The 24,212-nt window shown below is 44.2% G+C and overlaps 1 protein-coding gene across 1 annotated transcript; it reads left to right on the forward strand.

The window, feature by feature from the left end:
* The first annotated feature begins 11,104 nt into the window (after window positions 1–11,104).
* Window positions 11,105–19,598, forward strand: LOC142391178 (nucleotide-binding oligomerization domain-containing protein 1-like). Its single transcript, XM_075476955.1, has 7 exons — window positions 11,105–11,158; window positions 11,258–11,695; window positions 11,804–13,421; window positions 15,958–16,221; window positions 16,606–17,037; window positions 18,443–18,874; window positions 19,163–19,598. Exons 2-7 carry the CDS (start codon window positions 11,305–11,307, stop codon window positions 19,596–19,598), a joined length of 3,573 nt encoding a protein of 1,190 aa, XP_075333070.1. The 5' UTR covers window positions 11,105–11,158; window positions 11,258–11,304.
* Window positions 19,599–24,212: the final 4,614 nt, after the last annotated feature.

Here is a 24,212-nt window from a genome sequence, read left to right on the forward strand (position 1 = left end):
ACAATATTCTGAACCCGTCAACAAGGCACAGGATGTAACTAGGCCAGAAGTCATGAACATGTCATGACATCCTTCTCCCACATAGTCCCCCCTGAAATCACTTATCAGTGATTTAATAAAGAAATAATCTAAAATAAAAGAAAATCATCCCACATAGTTAATTAAGAATTAATTAACATAATCAACACTAAATTATTCTAATAATTCTACAATATCAATCAACAGAACCATTTTGAATAAATGAAAAGGAATATATATATGTGTGTACTCGAATCACATTAAATGATTAAATTAAATTAAACGATATTGAATTCAACAACACTACAAGTTTTACATTGCCATCACACTTGTCCACTGTTCGCAGTGCATAGGTGCGAAAAACCCACCGGCTGCTACTTTCGTAACTCATGTTCTTATCTTGGGAAAATTCACCTACGGCCCCCCCCACTGGCGACCGACCACTTTACCAAGGTCGCACTCCGAACAGTTGACTGACACAATTGGCAATGGACATATCAGTGATCAGTTTTGATTGATAATACACATAGACTGAATACACCACCTTCAAATCAGTTAATCACCGTTTTGTATCAAGTACAATACATAAAATTATGGATTATCACACAACAACAGTAATAAAATGGAATGTAATGCAGCCCCTCCAGTCCCGTCCCATCTCCTGTGCTCTGGTGTCGTCTGCTTCTGGCCGAACATCCGTCCGGCTGGGTCTGGAACTGCTAAGCTAACTCTGGGAGGAGAGGTCGCCAGTACGTCACTCCCAATCAAAGAGATCTTCAGCATCTCTTCTCCCTGTCAGACTAAACTTGGTTCCACCCTCGAGGAAAGAATCATGTGAACCGTCCGTTGGTAACCTTCATTCGTTGACCCGCTCTCCCATGCGTTGGTCCTTAGACCTGGTCTCGCATGGTCATCTGCCTCCAGATTCCCTCCACTGTTCGTTTGAACATCACTTGCAGCAAACACCTTCTCAGAATGGGTATAATGCAACACACCAATAGGGAGACCATTATCACTATCAACAATATTGCTATTCCCGCCTTAACTGTCATCGCTCCCCCTTCTCCCCAAAATCCCAAACAGACCAGTCCACTACCATTCACCTCCACCAGCATCACACGTCAGCTCCTCTCTCCGTTCTCTGAACTCCTTCACGGCCGTTGTGAACGTACCATCAGCTGCAGTATTCCCGGGTATAAATGTACAACATTTTCCCCAACCATCTGGCAAACACCAATTTCCCCTTCTAATATCCATTCTAAAACTTGTCTGTTCTACCAAGCCATCATACTCGTCTCATGTAGTTGTTCTCCAAAGCCTGCAAACCCTTCACTCGTGTAGTTAAGAATTCCCTGTTGGTTGTATCATATGTAATTAATCCACTCACCATTTTGTCAAATATGATCCACGGCAAACCAGCCTCAAATCCAGCTGCAACCTCCCTGCGTGCTTTGAGCCCAAAGGAATCCCTCTCGGCTGTCGTATTGCATCCAAGTAAACGTGCTTATCCCTGATGTAGCCATCACTCGATCTTTTAACTCTCCCTTCTTCCACATCCAATCCTAGCATCTCGTTTACCTTGTCATACACTACCACAACTGATGTGTTCCTCCTCACCAGTGCCCAAAAACCTATCTCCCTGTTGGGTAGCACATTTAACAAAACATGATCTCCACACATCCAGTAACTCTCAGCCACTGGGTGTGTCTGATCCCCAAAAAGATATAGAGTTAAAATGATCATTACTATATTTTCACATTTTGATCCAAATAAATAAATCCCAATAAATCTTGTTTTCATTTAACAGTAGTATTACCTACGCGAGTTCCAAAAGCATCCAAACTCACCATTGTAATCTACTCTATAATCAGTGGGAGGCCCCTCCTGTGATGTACTCAGATTAAATTCCGCACAAGAAGACTCAAATTTGTGGCCCTCCCTTATTTTGAAAATAACTATGTAATTTATTTGGCCCGAACATCAATCTGCACTTAATACCACACATAGGAAACAATAACCGTTTATCCTCTTCCGATGTGAACCTACCTTCTCTGCATTCCCGTTGCTGGACCACCGCACAGTCCCTGAAGGTGTGTGGCTCTGGAACAACAACAGGCAATGCTCCTGGAGCGTCTGCACATATGAGACACTCCGTCGCTGTCAGTTCTCTCGTAGTGTACCATGCCCATCTATACCACATATTCTGTGCTGCCTTCCCCCATCTTCCACAGTTACACTGTTTTCCCGACTCCACCTGTGCATGTACACTCCGTCTGTTCTTGGATTAACATGATTATTCTGTCCTGTAGTGCTAATGGTATCAAATCCCCCTAGCCTTTCCCGAAAAATCTTTCTATTCTTACAACCATTGTGAACAACTCCTTCTGACCCAATCTGACTTGATCTTACCAGATTGCCCCTTTGTCGTGGCGTCCAGAGGCGGTGATTTGGTCGTCTCCTCCACCGGACCCATGATCCCCACTTCCTCAAATCGTTTATTCCATGAACTTAAATTCAAGCTTAGCAGATACCTCTTCACGACTAGCTCTAGTGTGTATTGCTGGCAAAGTTTGTGGCGTGGCATGGTCTGAGTGGGTGTGTATTGTTGCATCATACTCATCTGACCCAAGCTGGCTACTTTCTCTGCGGGGTGGCTTCATCACGGGACCCTTCCAGCCTCTCCTGGATGCGGGATCCCGTCCAACATCTCCAGGCTTCGTTCTCCTGAGCCCATGCTGTCGGCCAACACCCACACCTGGATGCTCACAGTGTCAGAAATCTTAACCTCTTCCTTTTGTTCATCCTTTCCCTCGGACTCGACTCCGTCTGTGTCTTTAGTTCGAACCTTAGTGCAGTGATTCAAATGGTACCATGTGTTGCTACCTTCCATTTGAACTGCTGTTGATGTTGCTCGCACCATTGTGTACGGTCCTTTCCGTCTTGGCTCAAGCCACTCCCTTCGGAACACTTTGATGTGCACCTGGTCGCCCGGCATCACTGGTCTCTCAACCAGCTGTTTGAGACCTGAGTCTCTGAACTCCTCCTGTAGATAGATTGTTCTGTGGATTGCAGTTAATTGCTTCATGTAAGCTGTCCACTCTGTTTGCACCTGCTCAAGTGGGAACTGAGGTGCTGGCATGGGTCGACCCGTTAGCATTTTATGCGGTGTTAGTGCCTGACTCTATGAGTCTGCATACGAAAGCTCATTAGTGCAAGCGGCAAAGCATCTAGTTAGTTTAGTTGAAGCACAGATTCAATTCAATTTCACTTTCCAGGTTCCATTGATCCTCTCATGCATCCCTTGACTCTGTGGATGATAAACGGCCCCACAGCGCTGCTTGATTCGCAGCTGCTGCAGAATGCCTCTTGCACTTTTATAAACAAACACTTAACCATTATTTGAGCTAATCTCTGATGGAATGACAAACAGATGAATCAATTCTCTTACCAAAAAAAATTTACGACTATTTATCCAATATGTATGACCAATCTCCTTGTGATGGCGTGACCTCTGGCTCCAGTAACACCATTGGTGCCAAAACAGCAAGCTGGCACTTTGATGCTACTTTCGCTGCTTCATCAGCCGCGATATTACCTTTACTAACCATTTTGTTACCTTTACGATTATTTGACACTGTATCACTGCCAATTTTCAATTTTCATGACTGCAATCCGCTCCTTCATTTGGACCTCCTGTCGCACTGGACTTCCGTCTGACCTCCTGAACCCTCTCTGCTTCCGAACTGCTCCAAATGAAGAGAAAATATCATGAGCATATGCAGAAACTGTGTACACACTCGTAACCTTACCTTTCACCAGTCAACATGCTTCCGTTAGTGCCTTCAGTTCAGCCAACGGTGCCGAACATGGCCGTTCACACTTCTCAGCTTTCACCGTCACAAAGTTCTCCACCTTCCTGTTTCACAACTGCAAAACCTCATGATCACCCAAATGATCTCACAACATGATCCATGCACAACATAAGTGACATCAGCCTGCACAAGTGGAGTTGCTCCTATGTCAGGTCTCAGTTTAATGTATCTCACAGCTTCTGCCACACGCTCATGTGGTTCTCCTTCAACTCACGTGGAATGACATCTGCAGATCCCGATGTAGTACACCTCTGTATTCACATCTGGATGTGTCAAAAGATGCACAACCTGCAAACATCCTGTCCGAGTCACAACATACCTACTCTGATTTATTAGTTCTGAAATCTTATGGTTTTTATTGGAGACATATAAGGAAAATGGCTTCTCATAGACTAGTGTTGCCCGTTTTGGATGACTTTTGCTAATTTCGTTTCAAATTTCCAAAGGCTAACTTAGCCTCGTTTGTCCTCTCCAGTTGTGCTTTCAACCTTTGATCTTTGGATTTTTCATGATTCCTTTCAGAGGAAGCTAATTTCATTGCACAACCTTCCCAAAAGAAGATCATACTTGTTTTATTTTAATTTCACTTATTTATTCATTAGTTATTTATTCATTTATTTTGGACATGGCGCTTTTCTTACTCCCTCCAAGTGGGATGGAGAGATATCAGTAATTCCCTATGGGCTTAACTAGATACTCTAATTTAGGCTATCAATGCTAAAATTTAAATTAGACACTTTGTTCCGCTCAAATTTTAGAACTTCGTAATAGTGGCACATTTAAATTTTAAATTCAGAAACTTTGTTTTGTCCTATTAACAGTGACCTATTTACATTTAAGTTTTAGAAACTTAGTCATAGTTTTGTAATAGTAACATATTTAAATTCACGTTTTGAAAACTTAGTAATCGTGACACATTTACCTTAAAAACTTTGTTTTGTTTTGTAATGATGACACACCTGAGGGTGGTTTTTAAACCCTTTTGAGTACGTCTAATGTAAGTGTACTTCTTACCTCTATATGTCAATGTAAACCAATACTGGGATTCCTCTGCCAGAGGAACGCCTTGGACCTGCCGGGCCACTTGCTCCGCCCCGCAGGGACTGGCCACGGTCCTGCCGAACACTCGGGTTTCTCGGTGCTCTCGGACAGCTGTAAACAAAGTGTCCCCTCTCGCCACAGGCCCAACATGCCCCCGAGGACCTTCGTCCTCCTGGTGCACCTCTTCTTGACCTTTGACAGGGTCGACGATGGACTTGCCCCTGTGATGGCTGTTCAGCGGCCCCCGCTGTCATGGCCTCATTTCGTACCTCTTGCTTCGCTTGCAGTTCTTCTAACTGCAACCGTGCAAGTTCCCTTTGCATATCCTTCTCCTGCTCATTCAGTTTCAGTTCTTTCCTGTATTTGTTTACTGCATGCACCACGTGGTCTCGGAATTGTCCATGTGACATTGAATTCAGCCCCACCACATCCTCCAGCCTCCCCTGAACTGGGGCAGGCAGAGCCTCTTTGATGGAAACTCTGAACAATGTCACCCAAGCTGGGCTCTTCTCGATTTCTCCCTCAGACTCTTGTGTCCATTTCTTCAATTGTTGTGCAATATACACAGCTGGACTCTCTGTTCCTGACAGTGGCTCCCCCTTTAATGCTTCGAGGTCCACTCCTACAGGAAACTCAGCTCGTAACGCTCTCCAGAGTGCAGCTCGATATGCATTAAAATCAGTTCCATCAGCTCGGTGGCTTAACATCCAGTCATTCTCACTGTGTCTCAAAATGCCCTCCATGGTAGAAGTTCCAAAACACAGTGCCCACACTGCCTTAATGTGTCCCACAGACAACAGTTTATGCACAGTCTCTTGTTCAAAAGCTCTTATCCATCTACTTGCACCTGTGTGAATGTCCGGCAATCGAGCAACCAGCCCCCCTAGGACGAGCGTCTGCCACGGCACATACTGTCCCTGCGTCATTTCTATCAAACTCGGTGCTGACGCTGTTGGACCCTTATGTTCTTCAGAAGATGCCTTTTGAACTGGAGGTGCCAGTTCGGGTGATTTTTGGTATTGTGGGAGCTGTCCCCTTGCCTGATCTGAATTACAGATGGCGTCTGGCTCAGGAGCTCCATGACTGATTGATGTAGCTATTTGTAGTTCTGGACGTTCATGAGATATTTTGTGATCTTTTATTTCAGAATCTCCTTGTATGTTTGCTGCTCCCGGCAGTGTTGGATATAGCTCTGCATTTTCAAAGAAATGTAAAACTTTTAATTCAAGCTCTCTTTTTCCCTGTCTCTTTTTGCTTTTGTCCTTTGGTTTGTAAGCTTTAATCCTTTGTTCCATACTCTTACAGGTAGTTACATTGAAAGTGCCCCCTTTTGGCCAGGGTGAGACGTTATTTTTTGTTCGTTTTTCCCATTTTAGAGATATCTTTTTAATATCTTTGGAATGTTCAGGATGTTTGGCGCTGATGATTATTGTTGGTGTTACATCCATTGTTTCACCTAGTTAGTTCCCTTCTATTGACTTTTGACTTTTTCTTTACTTATTTATTTTCTAAATTTCCCTTATTTATTATTCGTATTCCCCCTTTTTTTTTTTTTTTTTCTTTTTTGAAAGTCAATTTAAATAAAACTAATTATTTACCTCTAATCAATGCTAATTTAATGCTCAGCTAAATTTAGCTTAGATGCAGCTAATTATTGGATTGGATATTATCAATGCTACTGTTAAGCTAATATAGCTCGTTGCTATTTTGATTCCTAATTAGGAGTTAGGTTCTTATTAGCTTATTGTTAATGCTATTGTTTGCTATCCACTGCCAACTGCTGTTGGTTTCCCAGCTGTTGTTAATGAATGCTAGCTTATTGCCAATTAAGATTTAAACCAATATTTGCCTTATTGCTATTGTTGATCAATGTTAATTGTCTTTCTGATCAATGCTAATTATGGCTAACGAAATGCTAACAAATGCTACTAATGCTAACTATTGCTAATCAATGCTAATTGTATTTCTGATCAATGCTAATTATGGCTAACAAAATGCTAACAAATGCTACTAATGCTAACCAATGCTAACTATTGCTAATCAATGCTACTTATTGCTAATCAATACTAGCTTCCTTGTTGACCAATGCTAATTGAATGCTAATTATGCTATTCAACGCTAGTGATTGCTAATCAATACTAGCTTCCTTGTTGACCAATGCTAATTGAATGCTAATTATGCTATTCAACGCTAGTGATTGCTAATCAATACTAGCTTCCTTGTTGACCAATGCTAATTGAATGCTAATTATGCTATTCACGCTAGTGATTGCTACTCAATGCTAGTTATTGCTAATCAATACTATTGATTGCTAATCAATACTTGCTGTATTACTAATGCTACCCAATGTTAATTTATTGCTAATCGAAAGCTCAGTTAATGCTTACTCTGTTTGAAGTGACTCAGGCTAAAGGCGTTGCCCCAACTTTTGCTCACATCCGGATGCTTCCGATCCAATCCACACACAATGTCCTCCACCAATCCAGATGATCCAATGTACGTCACAGCTACGTCAATTCTGACCAATGAAATAAAAATATTTTTTGACCAATGAAATCTGAACACACCTCTAAATCTAACTCCAGTGAAACACGTCTGAGACACGTAACTTCTAACCAATAAAATATGAACACACCTCTAAGCCCGCCTCCAATGAATCACGTGAATTTCTAACCAACCAAATCTGAACACATCATTACATCTGCTACCTAGACTGTTATTAACTCCTCCCAAACATAACAATTGAACCAGACATAACAATTGAACCACACCCCAACTCAAAATGGCGTTTGTCACACTTTTTGTTACAAGTTAAGAAAGAGGAAGAAATACAAACTTTCCAGCTGGACAGGGAAAAAATACAAACCAAACGACACAGAAATAACAGTTGCACTATTCTTCACCTCCAAATGGCATTTGTTAGGGAAGAGAAAGAAATACAATTTAACACGCTGTGGACAGGGAAAATACAGACCAAAAGATACAGAAACAATGCATAAGCGAAAAACTTCCTTTATCAGGAGTGTTAACATTCAACTGGACTAGAGACAGCAACCTCTCCTCTAGAATTGCGAAACCCTCATTACTCGACTGATAACAACTCTGCAATTAGCACATTACCTAAAGAAAACTAATAATTATTACAGTTCAACCATAAAGTGCCCCTTGAAGACACAAGGAAAGAAAATGTGATCACACACGAACATTTGAAGCAGCAGGAAACTCTCAAGGCCAGAGCACGCGCCCACACACCAGTCGCGGGAGCGCGCAGCACCCTCTGTCCCCCTGAGAGCCAGAACACAATTCACTCGCCTGTTAAGAATAGAACTTTAGAAACTTAACACCAATCACAGCGGTATTCAATAATAACAAGATGCACTCAACGAAAATATAGAGTCTTAAAGAAAGAAACCCACAGCGTTTAAAAATAGCAGCACATTTCGGCAACAACACCTTATTTCCCCAAGTTATTAATGCGGCAACTATCACAATTAAGCAGATTATACCAATGAAGCAAATTATGACCATAAAGCCAGTTATAATAATGAAGCAAATCTAAGTGTAAATTAAAATACTACGAATACTCAAAAGTCAAGGGATGAGATGAGTTAGGTTAGAACCTTGATTTATCACACAAAATAATTTTCCTTTTTCTTTTTTTTTTTTAGATTCACATAAAACATCAGATTTCACACACATTTGACAGACACAGACAGAGACCGGTCCCACACACTCATACCAAGTCAGTCGATTACCAAATCGGTCGATCAAAGTTTTTGTGTCAGTCACCGTTCAAATCTTCACATTTTTAAATTATCAATTTCTTTCATTTAGACTTTTAATTTTTCAGGAGATGTTGGTGTCGGCAATATATGGAATACAAAATGTGTTTTCCCTACAAGCCTTGTGATATGGTTTCTTGACCAATGCAGCAAATGCTGACGTGTATTTATCAGCTTCGCTGTGACCTCTTAATAATAATCTCCTGTGGTCAATACGTAAACGAATTTGAATTTTCTTCTCAAAATGTCTTTATACTGAGGTCTCGGATAACTCCAAAGAGTTCTAAGCAGATATATAAAATTATATAAACATATATACTTAAAATGTGCCCGTATAGAACTGGAATTGACTTTTTCGGAGTTTTCTTGAACTGCTCTTTTGATTCCACCTTCAAACTTTTATGTTCGCAAGTCAATCAATTACCAGCATTCGTCTACTCCTTGACTAGTGAAAATAACTTTCACATATATTAATGACTAATGCGAACCATAATCCCACGGTAGCCCGAACCCCCAATGCATTAAAGGTCGGCCGTCGGCTTTATGACATCACTATGAGCGGGTGATTTCCACCCTGCCTGCTCTAAAAGCGTATCTATTATTCCAGTTTAAACTCATCGATTTATTCCCTGCCCGAGCATGAGCGACTAGTCCTTCTTAATTATCACAACAATACATCAACACAATAGCCCGACCAGCTGCTCACAGCTGTCTGCTTCACAACTCACATCAGCTGCTGTTTACCCAATTTTATCCCAATTAAAACACTTGGCTCCCCTTGGCCCACAATTTCAACAATTTCAGCAGCCCCCCTGCGCAGAGGTAACAATGGAAGGGCTTACCGTGTGCAGGATCCGTCTCTCTCCTGTGTTCTTTTAAATTTGGGGAAGCCGGAAGAAGCCGTCAGCTGTGCTCCACTAACCGAGATTAACTGCATAATGGTAGGAACAAAATCCCACCTGCCGGCTTGTTACAGCCAATGTCGGCTGTCGGGGCACAGCGGACACGCTCCGCCGGGATCCAGATGCAAACTATCACGTCGGGGTCACCATTATGTTGTGGAGAAATTAGAGTCGAATCCCGCGTTGGTCAGCCGTCCATTGGGGAGTTTATTGAACAAACCGTCACAGCAAAACGTGCATTCAGAATGTACAAAATGTCCGACGAGCTCATTTTGGGACACCCTTTTATACCGTTTTATCATAACAAGTGTACGTGGCCCTCTCTGGAGGCGCCTAGCTTTCGCAGTTTATCATAAACACGCTCATTCTAACTATCAACAATATTCTGAACCCGTCAACAAGGCACAGGATGTAACTAGGCCAGAAGTCATGAACATGTCATGACATCCTTCTCCCACAGGATCCAGCTATCTTCTGTGGTTACTTCGACATTAAAGCGAGAAATGTAATGATAAAAATAAGCTGGCTGTGGTGTAGAGGTCCTGAGTTCGCAGGGTGGCGATCAGGTAGGTAGGTAGGTGAGGCTGGAGGATCATGGTGGTGTCCGCATGGATGCGAAGTCTCATAAACCAGAGCAAGACAAAAGAGGATGGTCTGGTTGCGCCTGCAGGTCCTTTAGAGGAAGCCTTGATGAGTGCAGATGAAGGACAGGTGTGTGAGCAGGAGCTGACCAGACTCCACCCCTGACTTGCTGGAACCTGCTCCATCCCACCTGATGCTCAGAAACCTAAACAAACACCACAGCAACAGGATGTGACAGTTATCTCAGTTTAGAATACATTTTGCAGGTAAATTCTGATGTGAAAGCAACATTTGAAGCAATGACAGAAAAACATATTTCTAAACTTAAAGCACTACTATGTAACATTTCTACCTTAAAATAACAGCTTGAAAAAAATTGTGCGGCTAGAATGAGTTTTAATATTACGATTGGCCTGTCTCCTATGCCCTTCGGGGGTCTGAGTTGGAATAACTGCGCTGAGCGGAAGTACTTCGACTTGCTTTCTGGCACACCTACCGCAAAAACAAATAGACCCTCTCACGCTCCCAGGTACATTTGATTACTCTTACCTTCTCGGTCGACATAGCTTGCACCTTCTGACTCCTCGCCGGTTCGTCAACAAACGTGAAACGTGAAAGCGAAAGGGTGTTGTATGTACGACAGTGTAACCGTACATTACCTCCAAGCCTGTAGGGGGAGCTCCATAGTGGGCTTTTTGAGAAGTTACATTGTATTGCTTTAAAGAAACCAAAAACTTTCTGTAATAAAATCCAATTTGAACTTTGTATGTTGAACAGGGCTCACAGGAAACAAAGAGAGTCACAGTTGACTGGTGTCATGCTGTCTCCATGGGTCTTCACTGGGGGAGGTGATGGGCTCTTGTCCCTCTGTTCATTTTCTGTTGTTTTTGTTGTTTTCTGTGATCAAAGGTGCTGAACAGTTGATGGAGTTCATCATCAGTGGAAACTTTGAAGCCAATGTGTAAACTGTGCTGTGTGCGATCATGTTTTCCACATAGATATCTTGTACCTGTTTTACTGTCTTTGTTAATCCAGTATAGATGTTGTTTTTGTTTTTCAGATCAGTAAAGTTGGGTGTGTGTGCAGAACACACAGAAATCAGCAGGCATGGCCTGTACAACTCAGTCGGCTAGAGAGTATGTCACGAATGCCAGAGCTGACCTTGTGGAGGGATTAAAGGGTCTCTCTTTGATTCTGGAGAACTTGTACCAGAAAAAAGTTCTCCATGATGAAGAGGTCAGCAAAATACAGGCAGAGAAAGATGACTATGATAGAACCAGAGCAATAGTAGACCACGTCATTAAAAAGGGGGAAGAAGCCTGCTACGAGTTACTCGGGATTATTGCCACGACGAGGGATAGGACCTTAGGAAGGCCACCTTGTTTTCCTGAGAATAAGAGCGATGCTTCTCATGGAAAGATGAAGTTAGACCTGCACCACTGGATCAGCTGCTTTTCTTTCAAAGAAGACACACTAATGGAGGGAAACTACTTTCAAAGTAAGTATTTAAATCTGAATTTGGATGGGAAACTAATACTTTGTACGAATCTGTAACGGAGCGATGGTCAGTTAATTTTCTTTCTGTTCTTTCACTGTTTTTATTTAGGACCAAGGCCGTGCCGCATATATCAGAAAAAGCTCAAGTCACACGCATGGAAACTATCAAAGGACTTTTGGGTGGCAAGTAAAAGGTTGTTTGAAGAAAACAAGACGCCTGATCTGTCATACACTTCACTTGTTCTAGATACACAAGCTAAAGGCTCTCCATCTAAAATAAAGAAACTGAAGAGAAAGAAAAGCAAGATGAGTCGTCCTAAAAAGCTAAGGACATACATCCCTGAGGCCAAACCAGAAATATCTCCCAGTGGCCTGCTGAAAAAAGATGAAGACATGCTCTTGGTTGGAAAACCTGGAATTGGAAAGACAGCCCTGACTCGTGAAATGTTGAGAGTCTGGGCAGAAAGAGACAACAATGAGCTGGATTACATGTTTTACTTTGACATGAGGAACACGGCTCACTTCACACCGGCCATGAGTTTGGAGGATCTTCTTTTCACTGTTTACAGTGAACCAGATGAGGGCAGAGATGAGGTCTTACAGGACATAAAGAAGAACTCTGACAAAGTTACAATCATTTTTGATGGACTCACAGAGCTCTCTCCATCAGTTGTTCAGAAACTTGCAGAGAAAGACCTCCTACCTGATTCAAAGATCATCATAACATGCAGACCAGACGATGAGGAGGACTTCTTTGAGGATCCTCTTAGAGTGGAGGTGAAAGGCTTCAGTGAGCCGACCATAAAGACATACTTATCTGCAACGCTGGGTGAAGATCACAAGAAGGTTTTGAGTCGTGTGGAGTTGTTAACTCTTTGCCATGTTCCCATGTATGCACTGATGGTGGCTGCCTGCTTTTCATCAGAAGACTCTCCACAACCAGCAACTATAACTGAAATATACATCAATATTGTTCGTTTTTGCCTCCAGATGAGCAGCAACAGAACCCGGAACAAGAATCTAAATCAAATCATCCGGTCGAAGAGAAAGGAAATCCTGTCTTTGGCTGAGGCTGCTTTTATTGCAACTGAAGCAAAAACTGTGAACCTGCCAGAGGTGCAGTGTGAAGACAGATGTGTCCTTTCCTTCCTGAAGCCACTTGTTGTCAAAGTCGCCCCGACTGAATCAATAACGACACATGCATTTCTTCATTACACCATGCAGGAGTTTTTTGCAGCACTGTGGCTTTTGAAGAATCCTGATGGAATCAGAAAGGTTTTTCAGCAGAGCCTCACTGAGGACATGAAACACATGAAACATCTGATTCCTCTCATGTGTCGATTGCTGAATCAGAAAAGTCCAAGTTTGATGAGCTGTCTGATTCCTGCTGAGGAGCTCAGCAATACATCTGAGTGGTTCTTCAAAGAGATGATAGCTACGTTCTGCCCTGTGGCTGACACTGAGGACAGTGAGTCTGATGTCCCCTTAGTGTTCTTATGCCAGTGCCTGTATGAGTCCCAGTGCCCTGAAGCATGCAGCTACCTTCTGGATGAGCTGGACTACTGTCTTGACCTCAGTGGAGAGAATCTGGATCCTTACTCTTGGTGTGCTGTGGCCTTTGTAGTCACTCAGTCCAAGGAAAGGAAAATCCGTCTGAACGTTGCAGACGTGACAGCGTCAGAACTAGGAATGAGACGACTGCTGGAATGCTTTGAAAATGTCCAGAGGTATGTGTGAGCATGTGCTTTTACTTTCACGTAACTGCTAATTTTACAGAAGTTGGACATTAAAAAGGAAACGGATTTTTATTGAGTCCTAAACTTCACCAATATTTAGATATAGAATCCACACGGTACATGCAGAAGATCTTTTATATATGCAGAAGTTCTTGATTGTTTTAGGGGGAGCTATGGAGCCATTTTGCTACATCCACCAACATATTTATAGTTTTGTGTTCAGATGGGACTTTCATCAGATCTGCAAAGTTTGAGGAAAATTGAATATTGTATGTGTCAGATAGGAAGGAGGACCTCCTTTTTTCATGGCAGAGCATCAGTTTGCTGTAGATACATTTGGTAAAAATGTTGAAAAAACCTGATAAAGTAGCAGAATGAAAGGTTCACACGTTCTCTGAGAAAGTGTGAAGAGTAAATTGTTCAGAAGTCAAATATAAAAACGATCACTTCCTGTTCTTAGTGGGGGGGCTGTGGCCGATACAGTGACATATCGCGATATTTAGCGTGGCGATATTGTATCGATTCAGAGACACCAAATATCGATATTTTGGTCACATACACATAAAAAATAAACTCTGTATTATGACATTGATCACATGCGATCTGCAGGGACTGTTGTGCGAAAGGGAAATACTCCGGGAACACAACTAACATGAGAGTTCACCTCTCCCGTTACCACCCAGCAGCACTGGCAGGTGAGGGGGGCCAAACGAATCCAGCGCTTCCCTAAAAAATAAAATAAAAATAATCAACCGACACTGGACACTCTGACATTAGCAAAGCTATCTTCACATTCTGAGCGTGCAAGTAAGATAACTCAGTCCATTGTTTTTGTTGGCGGGATACGTCCATGTCAAGTGTTTCGCCCACACACTTAATCTCGCATCACAGCCGGCATTAAAGCTGCCAACAGTAGCCAGGCTTATGGCGAGAGTGCGGCGCATCACTGCCTTTTTCAACACAAGCACGGTGGCAAACCACGCTGCAGCTTCCGAGCCACAAACTGAAAACTGACGTAACCACGTGATGGAATAGTGCATACGAAATGCTTCTGAGGTTTCTTGAACAACAACCTGCAATTTGTGCAGCCCTGTTGTCTCCCGAAGGCATTCAGTGAAATCTTCACTCTGAATGAGACGAACATCGCGCACGCGGAAGAAATTGACTAGACTGAAATACAAACAGTTACGTTGGTCAGGTAAAGGGGACATATAATTACAATGAGTACAATTTACAATGTTTTATTTTTCTATTGTAGTTGGGAAAAGACAGACATGTTTTATTTTTCTATTCAGTTTCTATTCAGAGTGTTTGCACATGTTGAATGAGCAGTCCATTTTGTTGGAATAAATGTTTCAAGAAAGATGAATTGACTGAAAACTTTTTTTAACAGATAAGCATGTTGATAAGATTAATTATGTTGGTATCCTTTGCAGCTGAAAATTTTGCTATATATCGTGATAGTTGGTGTAGCAATACTCAGCATATCGCAATATCGTGATAATATCCTATCGCGACTTAAATATTGTGATAATATCGTGATAATATCATATTGAGACTTAAATATCGTGATAATATCATATCGTGGTGTCTCTGGCGATTCCAACCCCTAAATAATAACCTTACATTTGATATGGAAAAGACATTTTGACTTAACCAATTAAGATATTTTCAATGGCAAAATATGCAGGTCTATTTCATATTACTTTTATTGTATTATCTTTCAATTGTGGGCTTTGTGTATTTACTATCTTACTTTTAATGATAAAAAATAAAACGGGTTTGGGCATAGAAAACTTACCTGTTCCTTCCACACTGACAGAAGCAGTCCCATTGCTACTGGCTGCTGGCTCTGCTTCTGACACTTAATCACATTTTAAAAATGGTCATAATTCTCAGCACAAATCTCCCGTTTTTACAAAGCCTTCTGATAATTTCAGGTCAGTTTCATTAATGAGGTGCTGAATCATCTAGCATCTCAGGGCACTTTTCATAGAGCAGCTCAATAGCTCAGCTCAGTAGCAGTCCAAGAGTGAATCATTTAACTCCTGGTTGGCAGTGGGTGGGGCTGTGGCAGAGAGAAAGTAATGACAGATAGATCTCTTTAGGGACCGGCAGTGAACATACGGCAGGCTGGATGTTGTATGTGTGAGTTCACAAGAGCTGGGAAAAGGGAAACTGGACTTCTTTTTGGATATTTTTGTATCTTAAAGATCCAAATGAAACTGCTTTGAGCATGATTACCATGACCTGGATGACTGAGAATCTTCAGTCAAGAGTCCAGGTTCTGCACCTCTGAAGAAGTACTCAAGCTTTTTATAGTCTTTATTTAGAGATGGCCAAATGTGCTGGAATAAGGTGGTAGTCTCAAGCTCTTTGGATTCCCATGACCCAGATGACTGAGAATCTACACTGACATATCACATTAGTTCCCATTGTTTTGTCCAACCCCTGTAAAATAAACTGAATCACACCTTTTGGTTGAATAGTTGAACAATGAAGAAACAGCCTCCTCTTTAAATTGCAGGTGTGACCTCCTGTCTCAGCAGCTCTGGAAGAGTTTCCTCCTCAGTAAAGAGCAGATGGATTATGAGGCCTTGCTTGGTCTTGATGGAAACCAGTTACATCTTCCGGTCTGTGGTGAAAAACAGCTGTTTGAAAGAGCTGTGGAAGTCATGCAGAGGATGTCCACAAAGGTTAATGTCTGCCTCTACTGGGACAGAGCAGCTGCTGTCTGCCAGAGTCTGTGTGAGTCCCTGCTGGAGGCAATGCCATCCATCGGCTCACTCAGGTGAGTAAAAATGATCCCACATTCCTTTAATTCCTTTCAGTCTGTCAGTATTGAAATAAAAATCCTCCCTTTTTGGTGACAACTCTTCAACCAGTGGGACAAGAGGGAACTTCTTATTCGTGGAATGGCTTATCCGTGGTTTTAAAACTTTAGTGTTTGAAGGGATCGTGGGTTTTACAACTGTGATTCATACCACTAATGACTCGAGTAGTTAGACTTTGGTTGGTGTTACACTCACACTCAGACATTTTCAGCCATTTCATTGTGTTTTATATCTTTACTGCCACAAAGTGCTGAGTAGTACAGACCTAGTTTAATCTTGATTTTACGGGAGTAAAATAACCTACATCAGAATTATGTTTCATATTTTTTGTCATCTCACAGCTTCAGGATGACTGACAGAGGTTCAGGTTTACAGAACAAGGAAAAACACACTGAGATGTTGGCGATGGAAAAGGAGAGACTGTTCCTTGATATATGTCTCAAAACAACACTTCACTATAAACACAACTTGCCCAGTTTTGTCAATAAGCTCCTCTCATTGTTTCCTCTTAAAACTGATATGAATAAAATCCTCTATCTGTATCAACACTTCAAGAGTGAAGGGTTTTCAGATGTAATTCCAAATCTGAAGCCCCTTTTCCAGTCAGCTGCTGCAGTCTGGTCCATAAACCTCTCAGAGAGAAAGAGCTCCATCCTCCTGGAAGTGCTGAAACTCCAATCAGAGAAGAAACAAGTGGAGCTGACAGGCTGCTCACATGAAGAGAGTGAAGTGAGGAGTTTCCTGCAGTGTCTGCCTTATATCTCACAGCTCAGGTAAATTCATTTAACTTTACATAACTAACTCTACATTAAAGAGGAACATTTTAAAAGATCAGTTTAAACTCCATAAATTTCAGTGTCAGCATATTCTTCTGAATAATTGTTGGATTTTATTTCCACTTAAAGACTTTATCCACATGGAGTCATATTTCAGTTTTATTGAAGCTTTGTCCCATATCAGAGGGAAACATTGTACTCTTTACTGCGCTATCATTACTTTACTGTTTTGGTCGTTTGTTTTCCTGCAGTCTGATATTTTATCTACATGTTTGATCACTTTATAAAACTGAGTTTTTGTTAAAGATTAAACAGAACAACTGAATATATAGAAATAGTTAGTTTCACCATGCTTCTGTTAGAGTTTTGGTGACATGATTGTTAATAGATTGTTGATTTCAATGACTTCTCTGTACAATCAGTAGGAAGGTTGAGTGTTTTCAGCTTGTTCTTCCAGTCCATCATGTCAAAGCACTCCCTGCTGTTTTTAGTCCTCTGAACAGCAACATGAAACATGACTGGCTGCTGAGCTAACTTGTCTTCATGAAGGTCTCTGTCTGAACAAATGAATCACAGAGAAGAATGTGGGAGAACAGGGATTTTAATGAGAAATATTTAGCTCCAACAGTTTGGAAACATGTGCCAGTCTTCTGTCTGCATGAGAAGAATGAAATGATGTGAATAATAAGAACTCTGTGGCTCAGTGACAACAACACAGCCATGTTCATACCTCCTGGTACACAAAGAGAAAAACATGCAGTCAGAGCTGCTGTTGGCTTTTTCAGTTTCTCAGCAGCTACAGAACAAAAAGGAGCTTCTCTTTCAGTTGAATTTAACAGCATTTTAAAGGAAATGAAGGAAACAAAGAAAGTTCCATTGAGCTGCCTTTTTAACTTGTGGCTGGAGTGAACTTTACTGACCATGATGAAGATGGTAGCAGCTCTATAGAGAGCAACACATTCAGGTCACAGACAGCAGTGAGTCATCATCACTTTGTGTCTCCACCTGCAGATGTTGTGCAGCAGAACTGTGATTTACATGTGTGTTAAATCAGCAGCAAGGTGGAGCATCAGCACCTATTGGACATGATACGGACTCTGGATTTGTTCTTTCACCGCTGTTTGATTTCAGTTTCTATGTTTGACTCTTAAAGGTCAGACAGCAGATAAAATGAGGCTGACAGTTAGAACTGAGTGATTTCAGTGTCAGGATCAGTGTTTGTGTTGTGAGTCAGTAACAGTCTAAAACAATGTTCAGCTGCTCTGATGAAAGATGTGTTTAAGCTGGAAGTTCATCATATACAGGACACACATGTACAAGATGGAGTCCATCAGTAGTGTGTGGTTGTATTTATGCAGCTGAGATCAAATCATCACTAAATGTTTCCTTCTTGTTGTTCCAGTTTGGAACGAATGAGCTCAGGTCTTCAAGAACAAACCAGGTTCTTTGTGAATCTGTTCTGTGCAGCAGCAGAGAGAGAACAGCAGACAGGAGAGAAGATGCTGCAGCTGTTATCATCAGTGTGCAGATATCAAAGGTTTCCCTTCAATGATGATTATCAGGAACGTCAATGTGATTTCCTGCTGGATCTGTGCTCCCATGTGAAGGACTGTGAGACTAAAACAGGTCTGAGTGTCCTTCCATCATTACAGCCAGTTTTCCAGTCAGCTGCTGCAGTCTGGTCCATAAACCTCTCAGAGAGAAAGAGCTCCATCCTCCTGGAAGTGCTGAAACTCCAATCAGAGAAGAAACAAGTGGAGCTGACAGGCTGCTCACATGCAGAGAGTGAAGTGAGGAGTTTCCTGCAGTGTCTGCCTTATATCTCACAGCTCAGGTAAATTCATTTAACTTTACATAACTAACTCTACATTAAAGAGGAACATTTTAAAAGATCAGTTTAAGCTCCATAAAGTTCAATGTCAGCATATTCTTCTGAATAATTGTTGTGAGTCAGTAACAGTCTAAAACAATGTTCAGCTTCTCTGATGAAAGATGTGTTTAACATGGAAGTTCATCATATACAGGACACACATGTACAAGATGGAGTCCATCAGTAGTGTGTGGTTGTATTTATGCAGCTGAGATCAAATCATCACTAAATGTTTCCTTCTTGTTGTTCCAGTTTGCTTCTTTGGAGCTCAGATCTTCAAGAACAAACCAGGTTCTTTGTGAATCTGTTCTGTGCAGCAGCAGAGAGAGAACAGCAGACAGGAGAGAAGATGCTGCAGCTGTTATCATCAGTGTGCAGATATCAAACATTCCCCTTCAATGATGATTATCAGGAACATCAGTGTGATTTCCTGCTGGATCTGTGCTCCCATGTGAAGGACTGTGAGACTAAAACAGGTCTGAGTGTCCTTCCATCATTACAGCCAGTTTTCCAGTCAGCTGCTGCAGTCTGGTTCATAAACCTCTCAGAGAGAAAGAGCTCCATCCTCCTGGAAGTGCTGAAACTCCAATCAGAGAAGAAACAAGTGAAGCTGACAGGCTGCTCACATGCAGAGAGTGAAGTGAGGAGTTTCCTGCAGTGTCTGCCTTATATCTCACAGCTCAGGTAAATTAATTTAACTTTACATAACTAACTCTACATTAAAGAGGAACATTTTAAAAGATCAGTTTAAGCTCCATAAAGTTCAATGTCAGCATATTCTTCTGAATAATTGTTGGATTTTATTTCCACATAAAAGACTTTATCCACATGGAGTCATATTTCAGTTTTATTGAAGCTTTGTCCCATTTCAGAGGGAAACATTGTACTCTTTACTGCGCTATCATTACTTTACTGTTTTGGTCGTTTGTTTTCCTGCAGTCTGATATTTTATCTACATGTTTGATCACTTTATAAAACTGAGTTTTTGTTAAAGATTAAACAGAACAACTGAATATATAGAAATAGTTAGTTTCACCATGCTTCTGTTAGAGTTTTGGTGACATGATTGTTAATAGATTGTTGATTTAAATGACTTCTCTGTACAATCAGTAGGAAGGTTGAGTGTTTTCAGCTTGTTCTTCCAGTCCATCATGTCAAAGCACTCCCTGCTGTTTTTAGTCCTCTGAACAGCAACATGAAACATGACTGGCTGCTGAGCTAACTTGTCTTCATGAAGGTCCCTGTCTGAACAAATGAATCACACAGAAGAATGTGGGATAACAGGGATTTTAATGAGAAATATTTAGCTCCAACAGTTTGGAAACATGTGACTGTCTTCTGTCTGCATGAGAAGAATGAAATGATGTGAATAATAAGAACTCTGTGGCTCAGTGACAACAACACAGCCATGTTCATACCTCCTGGTACACAAAGAGAAAAACATGCAGTTAGAGCTGCTGTTGGCTTTTTCAGTTTCTCAGCAGCTAAAGAACAAAAAGGAGCTTCTCTTTCAGTTGAATTTAACAGCATTTTAAAGGAAATGAAGGAAACAGAGAAAGTTCCATTGAGCTGCCTTTTTAACTTGTGGCTGGAGTGAACTTTGCTGACCATGATGAAGATGGTAGCATCTCTATAGAGAGCAACACATTCAGGTTAGACAGCAGTGAGTCATTATCACTTTGTGTCTCCAGCTGCAGATGTTGTGCAGCAGAACGAAAGTTATGTATGTAACTACAGTTCTATGAATCCTGGATGATCGCCAGAGGCGGTGCTTCAAGCACTGAATGATACATCTCGCGCATGCGCAGGTCGAGTGTTTATACCAACAAAGTCACTCGTGACCCCTAATGACCCCGTAGAGCCTAAATCTTCCGGTGACATCAGCAGATCTGTTCCTACAGAATCTTCTCGCGAGTACACAAGGATTCTGAGTGACAGAACACTCTGGCGGTCATCCAGGATTCATAGAACCGTAGTTACACACGTAACTTTCGTTCTATTTCATCCTTACTGACCGCCAGAGGCGGTGCTTCAAGCACTGGATGACTCATACCAGAAAAGTCACGAGGAATCCAGCACCTACTCACTTCACTGAGAGGAAGCAGAGTCGGGCAGCAGGACCACAGCACAGGAGTGGCAACATTCACTCGATAGAACCTGGAGAAAGGTACTCGGTGATGCCCATGAAGCTGCCTCACAGATGTCTTCCAGGGGAACGCCCCGTAGGGCTGCCCATGATGTCGAGACAGCTCTGGTGGAGTGGCAGCTCACCCCAGCTGGCGGGGGGTGCCCACTTCCTTTATATGCCTGGGTGATGGCGTCCACCACCCAATGGGACAGTTGCTGCTTAGAGAGCGCACAGCCCCTCCGAGGGCCACCATAGCAGAGGAAGAGCTTGTCCGACTGCCTGATACCGGCAGTCGCGGCCACGTAGGCTCTCCCAGGGCACATTAGCTGTAACCTGTCCTCCCCCTCCGGAGGAACAATCCGTGCCAGGTGGATAGGTCTGTTGAGGTTCGATGAAGACAGAACCTTCGGGAGAAAGGCGGAGTTTGGCCATAGGGAAATCCCCGAGCCATCCGAGTTCCACCTCATGCAGGAGTCGCTCACCGACAGAGCCTGCAGCTCCCCGACGCGCTTCGCTGATGCGATGGCGAGGAGAAAGGCAGTCTTAGCAGAAACCCATGTCAGCCCGCCTGAGCAAGGGGTTCAAAGGGAGGTGAGCACAGAGCACCAGGTGCAGATCCCATGGCGGGGTGCGCCGCACTTGTGGGGGGCGCAACCGCCGCGCACCTTTCAGGAAAAGGGACACCAACCTGTGGCTCTCCACCGTGCCGCTATCCACTTGAGCATGCCGAGAGGAAATGGCTGCCACATTCACCCTCAGGGTAGCGGGGGACCGGCCGCCATCCAGGAGTGACTGGAGGAACTCCAGAATCCTAGGGACAGGACAGTGCACAGGGTCCTCACCCCTGTCCAAGCACCATGTAGTGAACAGTCGCCACCTCTGTTCATAATGCGCCCCGGTAGAAGGTGCCCTCGCGTTAAGGATGGTATGGCAGACATCGCCAGAGCACTCAGTCAGCTGTGGGTCGGGCCCTGCAGTGGCCCGACCCACAGCTGCAGGCGGGAAGGGTCGGGATGCCAGATTCGAACCTGCAACTGAGACAGGAGATCTCTCCTGTCGGGGAGGCACCATGGGGAACCGCTGCAGAGCCTGTGCAGCAGTGGGAACCACGTCCTCCCTGGCCAAAAGGGGGCTACCAACAGCAGTCTGTGGCCCTGATGGAGGACGCTCTGTAGTGTTGGGACAATCAGAGGGATCGGCGGGAAAGCATAGAGGAGAACCTCTGGCCAGTCGTGGGCAAGAGCATCCTGGCCCAGTGGACTGCTCTCCTCTGTCCAGGAGAACCATAGGGGGCAATGGCTCGACTCCTCTGAGGAAAAGAGGTCCACATTTGCTCTGCCGAAGGTGGTCCAGATATTGAGAACCACCTCCGGATGAAGCTGCCACTCCCCCGGCGGAGGCTTGCAACGGGAGAGCAAGTCCGCCGTCTGGTTTTGTTCCCCGGGCAAATACATTGCCCTCAGGCTGGCCAGGCGTGGTGCTGCCCACAGCAGGAGGTCCTGGGATGCCTGCAGCAGCAGTGCAGACTTGGTGCCACCTTGGTGGTTTATGTGGGAGACGACCGAAACATTGTCCGACCGCAGAAGTACATGCCGGCCTCTCAAGAAATGGAGGAAAGCCTGCAACGCCCCGTGCACAGCCCGCAACTCCAGTACGTTGATGTGCTGTGAGCGGTCCCGCGCCGGCCACAGCCCCTGAGCTGTCCGGTTTTGCCACACGGCGCCCCACCCCGAGAGGGAGGCATCCGTCGTGACTGTCTCCCGACGGGATGCAATGGAACCCATGGGCATGCCCTGGAGGAGAAACAAACGCTTCCTCCACGGGGCCAGGGCAAGAAGGCAACGGTGGGACACCCTGAGCCTCCTGTGCCGGTGTCTCTTGGCATCCAGGTGAAAGCAGTGCAACCACCTCTGGAGGGGACGCAGCGACAGCAATCCTAAAGGGACCATGGCAGCCGCAGCTGTCAGTGTCCCCAGGACACGTAAGAACTCCACATAATGGAACCACCTGCCTTCCCGAAATGGGAGGAGGCGGCGGAGGAGGCGGCGGAGGATGTCGTCCACCCGTCGGGCGACGGGCAGGCCTTCATGGTGACCGCATCGAGGGTACCCCGAGAAAAACCGTGCTCTGTGATGGGGCCAGGACACTCTTTGTAAAATTCACCCTGAGGCCCAAACGGGCCACATGGGAAAGAAGACACGTCGGGTCGAGGGCCACCTGAGACTGGGACGGCGCACAGACGAGCCAGTCCTCCAGACACGGCAAGATCTTCATACCCCGCAACTGTAGGTGCGAGAGGGCTGCCGTCACACACCTGGTGAACACCCGTGGGGAGAGGGAGAGACCAAACCGGAGCACCCTGAACTGGAAATGACGCCCCTGAAAGGCGAATCGGAGAAACTGGCGATGGTGTGGTGCTATAGGAACGTGAAAGTAGGCATCCTCCAGGTCTATTGAGGTAAACCACTCCCCTCTCGAGACCATATGCAGAACCTCTGCAGTGGTCAGCATATGGAACCTCAAGACCTTCAGGAACCTGTTGAGGTTCCTGAGGTTAAGGATAGGACGGAATCCGCCATCTTTCTTTGCTACCAGAAAGTAAGTCGAGTAGAAGCCCCCGGGGTGCAACAGGGGATCTACTGGTTCGATGGCACCCTTGTCCAGGAGGACGAACAGCCCCTGGACAAGGGCTTGGGCTTTTGCCGGGTCGCGGATGATAGTCATCCTGACTCGGCCATGGGTTGGGGGCCGGCGTCGGAACTGAAGTTTGTACCCGTGGGTCAAGGTGGAAAGAACCCACGGGTACCTGGTGGAAGCAGCCCAGTAGCTGAGCTGCTGCTGGGAAAAACAGCTGACGGTCGGCCCCGTGGCCTCAGCGCCGGGCCCCCCGACCTCTAAAGGCTACAGGGGTACGACGGGCAGTATGTGAGCTCTGAGGTTGCCCAGGGGGCAGTTGCTCAGGTGCCCAAAAGGTCTGCGCCTGCCGCTGAGCAGGCTGTGGGCGTGAGTACTGTGGCCTGGGGAGGCCCCTGGCCTGTGAGTGGGTGCTGCGCTGTGGGGCAGCTGGACGGCCCCTAGGGTTGCCAGGAGGCGGCGCACTTCTGTGAAGCCCAGACAGCTGCTGTTGGGTCTTTCCAGCTTGGACCGTGCGCTCAAGGGCTTCCAGAGCCGCGG

Source organism: Odontesthes bonariensis, chromosome 11 (assembly GCF_027942865.1).
Source record: "Odontesthes bonariensis isolate fOdoBon6 chromosome 11, fOdoBon6.hap1, whole genome shotgun sequence".
NCBI classification, from domain to species: domain Eukaryota; kingdom Metazoa; phylum Chordata; class Actinopteri; order Atheriniformes; family Atherinopsidae; genus Odontesthes; species Odontesthes bonariensis.

What these genes read in the sequence shown, in the direction of transcription:
- LOC142391178 (XM_075476955.1), top strand. Translation starts at nt 11,305, where the DNA reads ATGGCCTGTACAACTCAGTCGGCTAGAGAGTATGTCACGAATGCCAGA. An exon ending in TGCTTTGAAAATGTCCAGAG is followed by an intron (nt 13,422 to 15,957) that starts GTATGTGTGAGC and finishes TTTAAATTGCAG; the next exon opens with GTGTGACCTCCTGTCTCAGC. An exon ending in CCTTATATCTCACAGCTCAG is followed by an intron (nt 17,038 to 18,442) that starts GTAAATTCATTT and finishes TTGTTGTTCCAG; the next exon opens with TTTGGAACGAATGAGCTCAG.